The 13,403-nt window shown below is 48.6% G+C and overlaps 1 protein-coding gene across 2 annotated transcripts in view; it reads right to left on the minus strand.

Annotated features, from left to right (window-relative positions):
* Nucleotides 1-13,403, minus strand: part of FRMD6 (FERM domain containing 6) — a 78,988-nt gene that overhangs the window by 4,987 nt on the left and 60,598 nt on the right. For both annotated transcript variants that reach the window (XM_004698585.2, XM_004698584.2), the window contains exons 9-13: nt 12,727-12,795; nt 9,821-9,995; nt 4,081-4,416; nt 3,232-3,360; nt 831-922 (exon numbers count right to left, since the gene is read on the minus strand). In XM_004698585.2, coding sequence (XP_004698642.1) covers nt 831-922; nt 3,232-3,360; nt 4,081-4,416; nt 9,821-9,995; nt 12,727-12,795 — 801 coding nt within the window. The remainder of the gene's footprint in view (nt 1-830; nt 923-3,231; nt 3,361-4,080; nt 4,417-9,820; nt 9,996-12,726; nt 12,796-13,403) is intronic.

Raw genomic sequence — 13,403 nt, forward strand, 5'->3', positions numbered from 1 at the left:
AAAGCCATTTTGATCTCCTAGAATCCAGATTTCTGGGTTTATGGCCTTAGGGGGTGATCCATCGTCGCCATCTGCCCTTGGGTGTCCCTTTTGAAAAGTGAGTTTTTCAAGAACTGTTCCCAAAGCCACCTTCAAGTCAAACATGAGCCTCGTAAGCAACTTAGCAGACACTGGTTTACCTGAAGCGTTGGACTCTTTTAGAGAATGACCTCTGGGCAGCCAGTTTGGAGGAGCAGGGGCCCTGGGCCTGGCTGGAACCCTACCTACTCAGAATGAAAGTATTCTGCTACCCTAACTTTTAGGTTTCTGGAGGCCGATAGGCTTTTGATGCAACCAATGAAAGAATAGTGTGTGGAGACGGAAGCAGAGTGATTAGGAAACAACCGAAAACCAGTTGTGATATGTGGAAATCATGAGTTTCAGCATAGTTTATCTTCTATCGTTTGGCATTTTGATAGCTTTGCCGGTGATCACAGGTTATCAAACGCTCTAGTTTAGCTCGCTTTGAAGATTCACGTTCGATGGGATAACAGAGTGTGTAAACCTTTCCGCCATAGTACCTGTGGCAACAGAATCCCCTCCCACGTGTGGAGGTCAGTCAACCAAAACCACAGCAGTCCTGAAAGCTAAGGTGGGAGGCCTCTCACTTTCGTCAAGTGTGAAGCAAAGAGCAAACTATCCAGAGAAAAAGCAGCCGATTTGAAGTAGCAAATAGATCCAGAATACATCTAAAGTGTTTCCATCTGGCATTTTAGGGTTTTTAATTTTCATTCTCTCTCTCACACACACATATACCTGTTGCTATAAATAGCGTTTAATTCTTTAAATACCTGTGGAAGAGAATCAGTACTCTGGCCACGAAGCTTGATCACGGTCTCTGAGGAACTGGAGGTGGACGAGCCAATTTCCTTTACAATTAATCCTGATGGAAAACAGAAAGGGAAAAAAGAATTTCATTTCCTCACACCTCTTGCCATAGATGATCATATTTTCACACAGCCTCCTACTGCTAAGAAACTGGTTATCAAGAAAGACCAACCAATCCCCGGAAAAAAGACATCACGTTTGGCAAAGCAGAGGGCCAGAGAAGAAGAGGAAGACCCTGCAGGGGACGGGCTGCCCCAGTGGATGCAGCAACGGGCTCTAATGGACAGCAGAGCAGAGACTGTCCTTCTGGTGGACCAAGGATCACTGTGAGTCAGGCCAGCTTGGGCACCGAACAAGAACAACTACCAAGAAGGCATCACTCGGTATTAACCATTCGTGACAAATCTCACTGCGATCTTGGGTGGCAGACACCAAGGACAGGATACCTTCGCTCTTGTGTTATAATACGTAGAAGCAGACAGAATAAATGTGGGGTGAAAGTTATAGGATGGAGTTCAGGGGCTGATCTTCCAAACTACCTTTCCAATGAAGTTCTTATGTACGGGGAAGTTAGTGATAAAAACAAAGGCTGTCAATGTGAAGCAGCCCTTTATACTATACCTCATGAGCGCTTCCTGCCCCGGGATTTCCCCCATAGCACTAATTTGAACTTCATTCCTCCTGAACTGGGCCCCATGCTGGCTAGTTGTAGGGGCTCTGGTCTCTTGAGTGGTCTGGAACCTGGCCTAGACAAGTATTAGCGCCGAGTCCTGGCTGGCTACTTACCCTCTGTGACCTCAGCCTCCTTCTCTATGAAATAGAGTTAATAATAACTCTGACCTAGTAGTTTTACAATAAAACAGTATGTGGCACATCTCAGTTCATGGGAGCCTGTTTGGAGGGCAGATGGGGCCTGGAGCACATTTTTCTGCCAGCGATCCCCATGGTAAGAAAGCATGATGGGAAGCTGCAGTGAGCATCCCGTTCTGGACCTCTGGGCCCCAAAGAATCCCAAGTCATTCCCGTGCTTGGGGCCGGGACGGACGAGTGGCTAACTTTTTTGGAAACAGAAATCTAGGGCTGACACACCTCTCTATATGAATGTGAGATGTGAGGGGTGTACCCCTAAAACGTTCCAGTAAAAGGAATAACAAGAATGGCAGCTATCCTAGAGAAGGAACTTCTCGACAACAGGACCTTCACTGAGCTCACTCCTGGTAACCTGCAGGATGACTCTCTGTGCTTCCTCCGTTGAGTCTAGAAGCAGCGTCTGGCACGGGCGATGCATACCGGTGTGTAACACTCACGTCCGTGGGGGCCTGACAATACTCTTACTTTTCATGTAGGCAACCCCTCCATGAGGACTCAGAGACGCTCCTGTTCCCTGGGCGAAGGCAAACTGCTGTGAACAGCAGGTCCCTCTCTAGGAAGCTCTTTATCTTCTAAACGGTTAAACTTTGAACAAGCACAACTGAGATGTAGATTTCTGCATTGGTGGGAACTCCCTCTGGTTCCTTTTGGACTTCCTGCTAAACGTGCGTCTGGCCAGCAGACCGGTGGGTCATCTGCCCCCAGGTGAGATCTGCCCCTGGAGAAGTCAAAACCAACTCTTGTAATGCACACACGGAGCCCCGCCCATCAACCTTCAACACAGGTGAGGGACCCAGGCATACTAACGCCTGACACGATCCGGCTCAATGTTTTGTAGAGAATTTGGCGAACCAGGAAGGTGAAAGGAAGAAAGAAAAAAAAAAATCACCTATCATATAATCCAGAGAAAAGGCTAGTAACATTTGTATAGCGTTCCCTTCTTTTTAAATGGATGTAAACATCACTTGGAAATCTGATAGCAAATCAGAATTAGTCAGATGTGGAATGTGGGAACTGTTTCAAATCTACCTTGGCCATGTTTCCTTCAGCGTACTGTACCCACTGTCCTGGAGTACACCCAACAGAGATGGAGACCTGACTTGTGCTTCCAGCCGTGTAGGACATGGCCTTCCTAATCTTTAGGCTTTCTCATGGGGACAAAGACAGACTGGACTGAAGGGTCTCTGAGCCCTTTCTTATGCCCTGATGCCTTGACTTTAAAATAGCAAAAACCAAACAAACCCAACATTTGCTTGCAAACGATCATTTGTCCAAAGCATGGACAGAAGAGGCGAATTCTCAATTCTAAGGGATCCGTCCCAACTCCCCCATTTTCTCTCTTCCACAGAGGCACTTGTTCCTATGACTGACGACACCGATGGGTAACGGCGCTTATTCCAGCTCCATCGAAAACCCAGGCCCCTCTATCCCCCACTCCCATTTCAAGGGCACCTCCTCCGCCTGGAGCAGGGCTCCCCTCCCCTCAGAGCTCACCAGAGTGTCCGTTCAGCTTGCGAGACAGCATGTCCTCCGTGATGCAGATGCACATGTCCGGGCTGACTTCCAGGGACTCTTCGGTTGTCTGCTCCAGGTCTCTGGGGTCATCTACCAACATCTCTATTTCTGAGATGTACAGAGGAAGGAAAAGACACAAGGTGGCATCAGTGCCACCACACATAGTCCCGCGTTACACTTTGGGAGAGGCCATGTGATTATTCAGACATGAAACTCAATCTGCGAGTGAGACTCTGCAATGGGGCACGGTCAGGACAATTCTCAACTCAGCGACACTTACACTCTTCTGTGTAAGATCTCTGTGTCGCACACTTGTCTCCTAAAGCCCGTCATTTTCTGGTTCCTTTTTCCTTTAACCAAGAAGACAGGCGTTTCTACCACGCAGCTCAGACAAAGGGCACACGGATACAGATGGATCCTTATCCAAATGGCCGGGTCCCACACCTTTACCATCCCTGCCCCCTGTCCCTATCACTGTCCCCTACTCTGGCCCTCAACTTGGGAATTCGACAGAGAGACAAGAAGGCTGCAGGACTGCCCTCCTGTTTCACTCCTCACAACCCCCTAGGATGCCGAATCTCCGAGCAGCCAGGCCTGTGGCTTCTCAGGGTCCTAACTAGAGGGCTGCTCTGTTCACAGCATTATCAACTCAGGCCGGACTCGGAGGAAAATGGCAAGTGGCTCCTCCTTCCCTACAACGGCATCTGAGTTGCTGCTCCCCAGACATCAATTTGACAGAAGCTGCACTTGGAAAATGTGGATGAGAGAGAAACAGAGGCAGGACAAGACAGTTGTGAGATGGGACGGAGGGCCTCAGAGGTAGGTTACCGTCGTCCTGGGAGTCCTCCTCCAGCCGGTCCTTGCCACCGCTCTCTACTCCCGAGGTGTGGGAGCTGCCGTGGCTGGTCATGGAGCTGCAGGTTCGCAGCCTGCGGTGGATGGCGCTGCCCGAGTAGCCGTCCTCCGGGCCGGTGTCCCGCGGCTTGGGGTCTGCCTCGATTCCCGAGGTGTGGGAGCTGCTGTGGCTGGTGGTGGAATGGCGCGAGAGGCGCTTGTGCTTCAAGCTGCCGGCGCTGCTCCCACTGGCCCGCGACCGCTTCTCCAGCTGGTCCATGTCCAGGTCCAGGTTGTCGCTGATGTAGGACTCCCGGTACTGCTTCTTCTCTGGGTGTGGGAGAGCACAGCTCGTCAGGTTACTCAACGAGGACGGCAGGAACTTAGGGAGCTTACATAAGTCACCGCACCATGAGCAACGGCCATTTCACACCCTGAAGCCAGGGTTTGGAAGTAGCGATAATGTGAAGATTGCACAGTGGCTAAAGACCAGTACAACAGATGTGAGGGGGGTGGATGAACTACTGAAAAGACTTTGGACTTTCAACAGGACAGAACCCTGCTACTCAGTGTGCTCAGTAGAGCACTTCTTGCCTGTCAATCCTTGTCGATCCGCCAAGAGGTAAGCTCAGGAATCGACCCTGAAGGGGCCCTGGGGTACCGCCGTTAAGCACTCGCCTACAGAGGAGAGGTCGGTGGTTTGAGGCCACCAGCTGCTCCTTGGTAGGAAGATGTGGCAGTTCGACCCTGCACCGTCACGTCACCAGCAGTCGGAATGGGCTCGACGGCAGTGGTTTTCATGAAGAACAAACATGTAGACACATTCAGAGGACCTGACATGGCCATGACAACCACATACGTGAGTCTGAATTTTGTAAAAAGTATCGATCCCGGAAAGATGACTCACAGAACACCAAACTCACCACCACCCAGCCAGTCAATTCTGACTCATGGCGACCGTGTAGGACAGGGTGGGTTTTTGAGAGAGCAGAAAGCTTCATTCACCTTTGCCCTGCAGATCAGCTGGTGAGTTTGCACTGCTGACTTGGCAGTGAACAGTCTGTTCATAACCCACTAGGGAGCCAGGGATCCTTCCAGGACAGATTAGAAGTTAAAAAAGCAAAACAAAAACTGGTCTTTCTTCACACATCATTTCAAAAGCCTGGTTACCGACTATGTGATGAACACAGCAATGCTAATCACCATTCATTTCACTTATTCATTAGCAGTGGACCATGGGCTCTGGCTCTTGAATGCCCTTTATCATAAAACCATTCTGAGAATTTCTTACCAAGAATTCTAGTATTTTGAATTTCATAAACGTAGAATGTTTTCCTTCCACAGGCTAAATTAATGAGGCTTTATCAGTTATTTGGAGAAGAAAAAGTAGTAATAACTACTGGTGTGAGTATTTATACCCACATGGTTTCTCATTGATAGGATTGTTCTTTGATTAAACATGTCAGTACTGTTTTTTTAATGCGAAGACATAATACTGGAAAAGCTCATTTTATCAAATGTTAAACAGAGCAGTACATTAAGTACAAAGTTACAAGCGTGTGGAAGTTGTACCATTGACAACAATGATAATTCTTTTGTATTTCAGATAAAAAATTTAAAACAAAGGAACAGCTCCGATCCCTTGTACTTTCATGCTGATGAGAAATAACAACACATTAGGGTAATGTGAAACGCGAGGCATTTATTTGGGGACCGTTAAGTTGATATTATTTCAGAAACTGCTAAGACGTAGACGAATTGGGTGCTCAGGGGCCTGTTAATAGATTTAGCAGTTGTTTCTTGGTTAAGTGAAAGCACTCTGACTCTTGACGTCTGCCTGCAGATTCCCGGTGTCATCCTGCCAGCTCACCCGAGGGTGGGGCGGGCGGGGCAGTGGTGGTGCTGGGTGCATGCGTGTGTACATGTGTGCGTGTGTATAGTGTCAGCAGGAAAAGAAGGTGTATTTTCTGTGAAGTGAATGCAAAAAAAAAGTCTAGAGAAGGTTATGCTACAATCTGGGGCGCCAGTCCAGCCATGTAGCTCCAGGGCAGTGGTTCTCAACCTGTGGGTCGCGACCTTCACAGGTGTCGCCTAAGACCATTAGTAAACACATATTTCCGATGGTCTTAGGAACTGAGACACTGCTCCTCTAACTGTCTCCAGGCGGGTCCGCCCATGTGCAGATACGCCCACATACGTGTACCAGGCGTGAAGACTGTTACCCATGCTACGCCATGCTTCAAGTCAAAATTTCATTTATTTGTCATTAGAAATAAATATTTCACAATATATAATTACATAGTTTTTGTGATTCATTACTATGTTTTAATTATATTTAATTTGTAACCATGAAAATACATCTTGCATATCAGATACTTACATGACAATTCATAACAGTAGCAAAGTTACAGTTATGAAGTAGCAACGAAAATAATGTTATGGTTGGGTCACCACCACCTGAGGACCTATAGGAAAGGGTGGCAACGTGAGGAAGGCTGAGAACCACTGGTTTAGAGGTCAGGCTGGAACACCAAGACGAGTGTGTATGGCCACACACCAGATACTGGAGCTCAACACACGCCTCACTGCCCTGCACACAATGGCCTCACCCAGCCTGTCTTTCAGAGAGCCCACTGGTCTGATCATTTCTATTTGCTGAAGCAACAGGAGTGATGACGGGGGGGTGGTGGTGGTGGTGGTGGTGGTGAAGGGGTTTGCAAAATTCACCTCACTGCTTCTATTTGCAGTCATTTGAAAATTATATCCCCTTGGCCCTGGAAAGAGTGGAAAGAAACTGAAGGAAAAAACATTCCCTAGGGTGTTAGAAAACAAAGTCCTTTCTACTGGTTTTCAAAGAGACCTTTTGCTCCCAAGTTCAGAACCAATTGCAGCCACTCTTCTCACTAGGAGCCCGGGTGGGGGGTGGGTGTGGGTGGGTTTCTTACTGAGCAGCTAAGCGCAGGGTTGGCCACTGAAACCCACCAGGTGTTTCACCGGAGGAAAAGTAGACTTTCTTTTCTGGAGAGGATTTAGTCTGGGAATCCCAAGGCCAGAGTAGACTTTCTCTTCTGGAGAGGGTTTACAGTCTGGGAATCCGCCAGGACAGCTCTGTTTCATTTCCAAGGGGCACGAAGGGTCAAGGCGATGGCAGTGGGATCGTCTGGTTTGGACTCGCCAGTACTAGGCGGCCTGTTCCCTACTTTAGAGCAGTGCCCATACATCGTATTGCCTGTCACACGGCCTGAGTGTTCTGCTTGGCTGGCGTTGGCCCTGTCATGGTGCTGTATCATACGGGTCCCTTGCAAACACGTTAAGAAGCCTGGCTGCATGGGGGTTAGATGCTTGGCTGATAAGCCGTAAAGGTCAGCTGTTTGAACCCACCGGTCACCCAGCGAGAGAAAGCTGTGCAGGTTTTTAAGGGTACTGTGGGGCAGTCCTACTTTGTCCTTCCGGGTCTCTGGGAGTCAGAGTTGATGGTGCTAGACCGGGTGTGGACTTGGCAAGCAGTCAAGAAGCTTCATACCACATGGTTATACTCTGAGGGAAGCATGTAAATAATTCTGAAATTCATTATAAGAATGAATCCTCCCCTCATTACACCCCACTCCCCCGTCCCACTCGTCAGCACTGGGGTTTGTGTTTTCTCAATCCTTTTTGATGAAAAGTCGAGAGACCACAAATCATTCATTCGTTGGTTTAGAGTCTATGTCTGATGCCATAAATGTGGCCTCTAGACTTGTGACCTAAGAATAATCTCCAGCAATTGAGTGAAGTTGAGTTTCGGTCCTTCCGTTCTGTTTTAATGACCTAAGGCACGGTTCCCACTCCTGTGTGAACTCTATGGTAGAATTCTTGTGGTCATTTTCTGCTATGAATCATGACACTAATGAAACTCAATGAAGAAACACACCGGCTTCTCGTCCTGCTTCTGTTTCTTTTGCTGTCTCAAGGCCGAAAGGGTCTTTTCTCGTTAAAACGACAGAGCCCCTAAATGTGGAGGAGATCCTTGGACTGGGGTCAGGCCTTTCCAGGGGTGCTTGGGTTCAGCCCTTCTTCAGGCCTGGAGGTACCTCCAAGAAGCAGCAACTCAATTATGTTTTCTTTGGCTGACCCCCCAAAAAGGGACATCCCTTCAAAATCTATCTATAATCATCTGAATCAAAGAAGCAATTCACAACTCCATCATTCCTTCATCCTCCTACTCATGAAGTCCCCAGATACACTTGGCGCTGTATGCTCAGCCGTCGACAAAGCCATCTCCTTTTAAGAATGCTGAATTCTTTGTAATTGCACCTTAGAGCCTGTAGGGAAGGTTCACTCATTCCTTTAGACTGCCAGGGGTCCCCTTAAGGTTATCTCAATAGGAATTTACTAAAGACGCTGCTGGCAGAGAGCTGATGAGACCAGTGGGCTTCTCAAGATGCCAACTGACCAGAGGAAGGAGGCTATCTTGGCAAGTGATGGGCTCGACACCAAACTAGCCACCTAGCCTCGCAAGCTTTCCTGGCACTTCTGTCCCGTCTGAATTCCTCGTGGTATTCATGTCAGCATGGGGAGCTGTGTCTGTCACCGCGGTGAGTCACTGCGGGAGGAACAGGCAGCAGTCAGTGGGAAGTGATTCATGCTCTCGTTGCTACAGGAATCACGATGGCATCTCCAAACGGAGTCTCACTGAGGGGAAGAGATGGCTTTGGAGAGAAACGCGGCAGGTGCCCACACCACCTCCACGGGTCTTCTGTTGGTTTCACAGAGGGCCGGTCTTTGTCTGGTCTCTGCAGGATAGGTGAGGTCTGAGGGGTCCGGACCTAAGATAGGAGCCTGCTAAGATCCTGGTGTTCACACGAACACCCCAACTCTAGTTATCAGAATTACCACAAAGTGACTCCGAAGACACATGGAAGGTTTAAAAATGACCCTGTAGGCCACATAGCATTTTGGGGACTTCAAACTTGAAGTGTGCCAAATCAAGCAGCCCCAGGGTGGTGGTGGTGGTGGTAGAACGGTGGTGGTGGGAGTGAGGGGGTAGGTGTGTGTGTGTGTGTGTGTGTGTGTAGTGTCTGACCTTACAGATGCCCATCCTTGCCTCCCTCCTCCCTGCCAGAACCTACTGGACTTTCCTGGGCCCAGAACTCAGGGGTCTCTAACCAGTTTTTTTTCCCGAGGAGATGGGGGGGCTGCTTTACATGGTCTGTGTCTTAGCAGAGCCCCTACTGGTCCTACTGCTTCGATTTCAAAGGAGAACTTCCTTTCTCTGTCCTTCTTGCTGGGCCAGGCTTGGCGGCTGTCCAGCTGTCAATCAGAGAGGCTGGCAATACTCTGGGCTCCCCCTTTACAGCCACACTAACCTGAGGGAAAATGACCCTGGAAGGAATTCCAGACTGCTTCTGCACACTGACACATGTCGGTTGGGGTGCAGGCAGGTCAGAGATGCAGGGACAACAATACCTTTGGCCTGCACCCGCACGGGGCCCGTGGCAAGGACTTTCCAGGCATGCATGGAGAAGTGTTTGGAGAGGCTATATTCCCACAGCAGCTAAAGGGCTGTGGTGATGCTCTGAAGGGGCGCTTTAGTCAGTGGGCCTCCCCACCAGCCTTTGACTTCCTGGGCAGTGCCGAGATGTCAGTGGGAATGCTGCAAAGTCCCCGTCCCTGACTCGTCCCTGTTCAGGAGCCCATAGCCTAGGCTGAAGGGTGGCTAACGCGACTTGCTTCCCTGTCCCGACACCTGCGATACCTTCGTTTTCCTCCAGCTTCCGAATATGGCGCAGCACAGGCTGCAGATTCATGTAGAGGCGGTGGCTGTTGCTCAGGAGCTGCAGGAGGTGTCTGGAGCGTGTGGGGCACCCCGTGTAGTAGATGAGCTTCCTGGCCGAGGGCAGACCGTCTGGCAAAATCTCAAACTTCTTACCCTGTGGAGAGGCAGCATGCATCAAATCCAGGGAGAAAAAGCTCTGGTTTTCAAGAGCCTCTCTACATGGTCGATCGGGTTAGAAACAGGGTTAGAAAATGATAGGGTTAGAAATAGGTGGGCAACACTCTATTTAAAATTCTTGAAGGACAAACCATTCCTTTCCCATTCAAAATGCCACAGGGCAGAGGATTGCCAAAAATTGTGGCAAACACTGACTATAACGAAAACCGAGGGGTATGCTTGGTGTCTCGGGCTCGTCAGGCCATTTGTGTGATGGAAAGAAAATTATCCTTACAATCCTTACAATTATCCTTACAACCTCACTCCCTAACTCAAACAAGGAGCTAGAGATCCTACAAGGGATTAATATATCTACATATTTGTTCGCACTTTCACTGTGGGGCAAGCACGGGGCTCAAATCTCAAATCCCACGGCCACCGAGTCAGTGGCATAGTGGAGTATGTCCTACACTGCTGACCAGGAAGCCAGCAGTTGGAAATCACCGGCCGCTCTGTAAGAGAGAGACTTTCTAATTCCATAAAAACTTAGTCTCAAAAACCCAAAGGGGCAGTTTATGCTGTCCTATATGGTTGTTATGACACGACTGGGCCAGGGGCTAAAAGTGACAGTGCAGAGACAGGCAAGGCCCCTGCCCTCTTGGAGGTATATTTTGGTAAGAGAGCTGGTACATAAACACACACAATAATGACAGCTCATGACAAGTTCTGAAAATGGTGTAAATAAGGGTTATGACAGAAATAAGGGTGAGCAATACAGAAGACCGAGTTGGGGTGAAGAAGAAAGGGGAAAGTTCTCTCGCTGGAAGAAGAAAAGCAGGAGGTGTACGCTTGAGGGACTACGGAGGGATGAGGTGGGATAGAGAAAGACAAACAAACAAACAGCGATACACAGTGTCATAAAAGGAATCTCATCCTCACAAGTTAGCCTGGTTTCAAAAACACAAAGTTCTAAGTTGAGGGCTGGCAACGCTTCTTATAGTTATGAGAGTTCCTTTTACTTTTCTAATAACCGATAGGGCAACAGGATTACAAAAGGGAGATTCCACATGTACGGACTCTTAGCTGGAGGGAGGGTGAGACTGGGAGGGAAGCATCTTCAACTCCAAGCCTCAAAGGCCACGCGGAGCAGTGCGGGTTCGGAGGACCCAGATCAGGGTAGGACTGTTTACCTCTGGGCTTTGTGTTTTAAAGGACTCACCTGGAGATCTTAAATGTTGGAATAGATGTAAGAAAGCACTGAGTATTTATTAATCCATTCGATACCCACAGTACTCTGCGGGGGGAGGGTCAGTTATCCTCATGTTAGGATAAAGCCCGGAAGGCACAGAGAGGTTAAAATAAACTTAGCCAAGGCCACAGTTAAGCACAGTTGGTTGAATCTTTTGGGAAACTGTCCAAATAGATTCCCGTTTGCCACCCCAGACCCGCCATCTCCAAGGGTGCGAGGAGGAGGCCTGGATTCAGTACCTTGAACAAGTGCCTCAGATGATGCTGACGTACAACTAGACTCAGGAACCAGGGAACCTGGACTTCTGAAAAAAACCCTCAATTTCAAATGCCCTTTATTTTACTACCACTCACTACGGGACAGGAACGTGGCAAGGAAGGTTATAATGTGCTCGGTTTCACTGAGCTGGGAACCTTTCAAACAAAGGATTTGAACAGCGGCGCTGGGAGGAGGCTGGCCAGGTCCCAGTGACTGTACCGTGCGAGCACAGGGACACGAGGGTGAATTGCACCCAAGTAATTACAGGCAAGTGGAGGCAGAAAAAGGTCTCTGGACTCGGAGAGCAGTGTGAGTCAGTGCCCACACGCTGCTTGGCAATGTACTCCTTGATTTGTATACTCTCTCTCCTTATGGGAGAGAAAGACGCACACGTGTCCAAAGCCTTCGCTTCCTGCTCTGATTATGTGCGTGTGCTCTTTCCCTAAGAATCTGTGAGCAAAGCAAAATCACGCATTTTAATGACAAGCAAACATTTACATTTTATACTCTTTAGAACCTTACATTCCTCCCTTGGCCCCACCTCCCTCCCCAGGCCCCCCGAAATAGAACAGTTGGCAAGGTAGACACAGCTGGAGGGGTAGGGAAGGTCAAGTAGTTGCTCTAACAAAAGTCTACCCTTCCCAATGTGCAACAATAAAATCACTCTTCCTGATAGGCAGTGTACAGCTTCTGTACCGTGATAGGTTTCAGTCGACTCACAACAGAAACATCTTTATAGATGACTCTTCAGCTTCCACTCGGAAAGATGCTAACTGACAGAAGAACCAGCCAACCTCCACCCTGCGAGGAATGAATGGACGCAGGCATGGCAGCTTTCTGTTTTCTCATCCCTCGGCTGGGGCTTTGCGGATCAGTCCTAGGCGAGGAACTCCTCCCGACTTTTCCCTCCACCATTTCTTCTGCAACTGGAATAACTTACGGTGGTGTGGTAGGGACCAGATACATAAATTAGAATTGGTAATTTCTTTTGCTACAAGGTCCTTTGCTTTTAAGCTCATTATGGATGAGCGATGAGGATTAGCGTGCATGCCTAAGAACACAAGAAGGCTAATCACCTTCAACTTCAACTTAAAAATAAAACAAACACTTTTTCACCTCGGATGACGCTGTTTTAAAACCAGAACCAGCCAAAGCAAGAATATAAAGTCCACACAAAATAACTGGTGAGCCATTCTTTCTAGTGAGTTCATTGTAAACTTACCACAAACACCAACTTTCCAACGTTTGTCCAGGGGAAATCATAAAGTAACTGCTTCTCTTCATCTAAATTCTGTGGAGGGAAGACAAGTCATTCAGGGTTACCAGGCAGACGGCTCTCCCAGAAAACTGAAGGTCGGTCATTACAATGTGCAAGCAGCCCTAACTCTCTGGGGATGTGCAGACGGAATTCTACAATGAGTGATGTCATTCTGAAGCTTCTCCGGAGTGGCTATCTTACCCAGCCCTTCGGTGACAACCTTCCCCTTCTGGCCTATTCCTAAAATCCTACACAGGATTCAGACGTTACAGTGATGAGATGAAACACTCACTTTCATAACTGGATATTTTGCCTACATCGAAGATAAGACAGCCTTATAACCTCTGTCTCTCTCTCCTACTGCTGGCCGGAGGACAATACCGCGCCCTCCACAAAAAAGGCGGCAACTACTGCTCATCCAAGGAGCAAATTCCATCAGAAGAGTGCAACAGAAATCAAAACACCTAGTCAGGTACCACAGTAACGGCAGTCATCCCTACCCCCTCCCGCCCCACCCCCAGCAAGTTTTGGGTGTTCTAGGGAATCAAAGAGCACTGAAAACCCTGCCACTCAGACCTTTCTGGATGCTGATGGTCTTGCAGTGATTTGTTAATGAGGAACCTGGGCTATTCTTTGGCTTA

This window comes from Echinops telfairi, unplaced genomic scaffold, assembly GCF_000313985.2.
Source record: "Echinops telfairi isolate 266 unplaced genomic scaffold, ASM31398v2 ScPeMD7_18;HRSCAF=68, whole genome shotgun sequence".
Taxonomy (NCBI): Eukaryota; Metazoa; Chordata; class Mammalia; order Afrosoricida; family Tenrecidae; genus Echinops; species Echinops telfairi.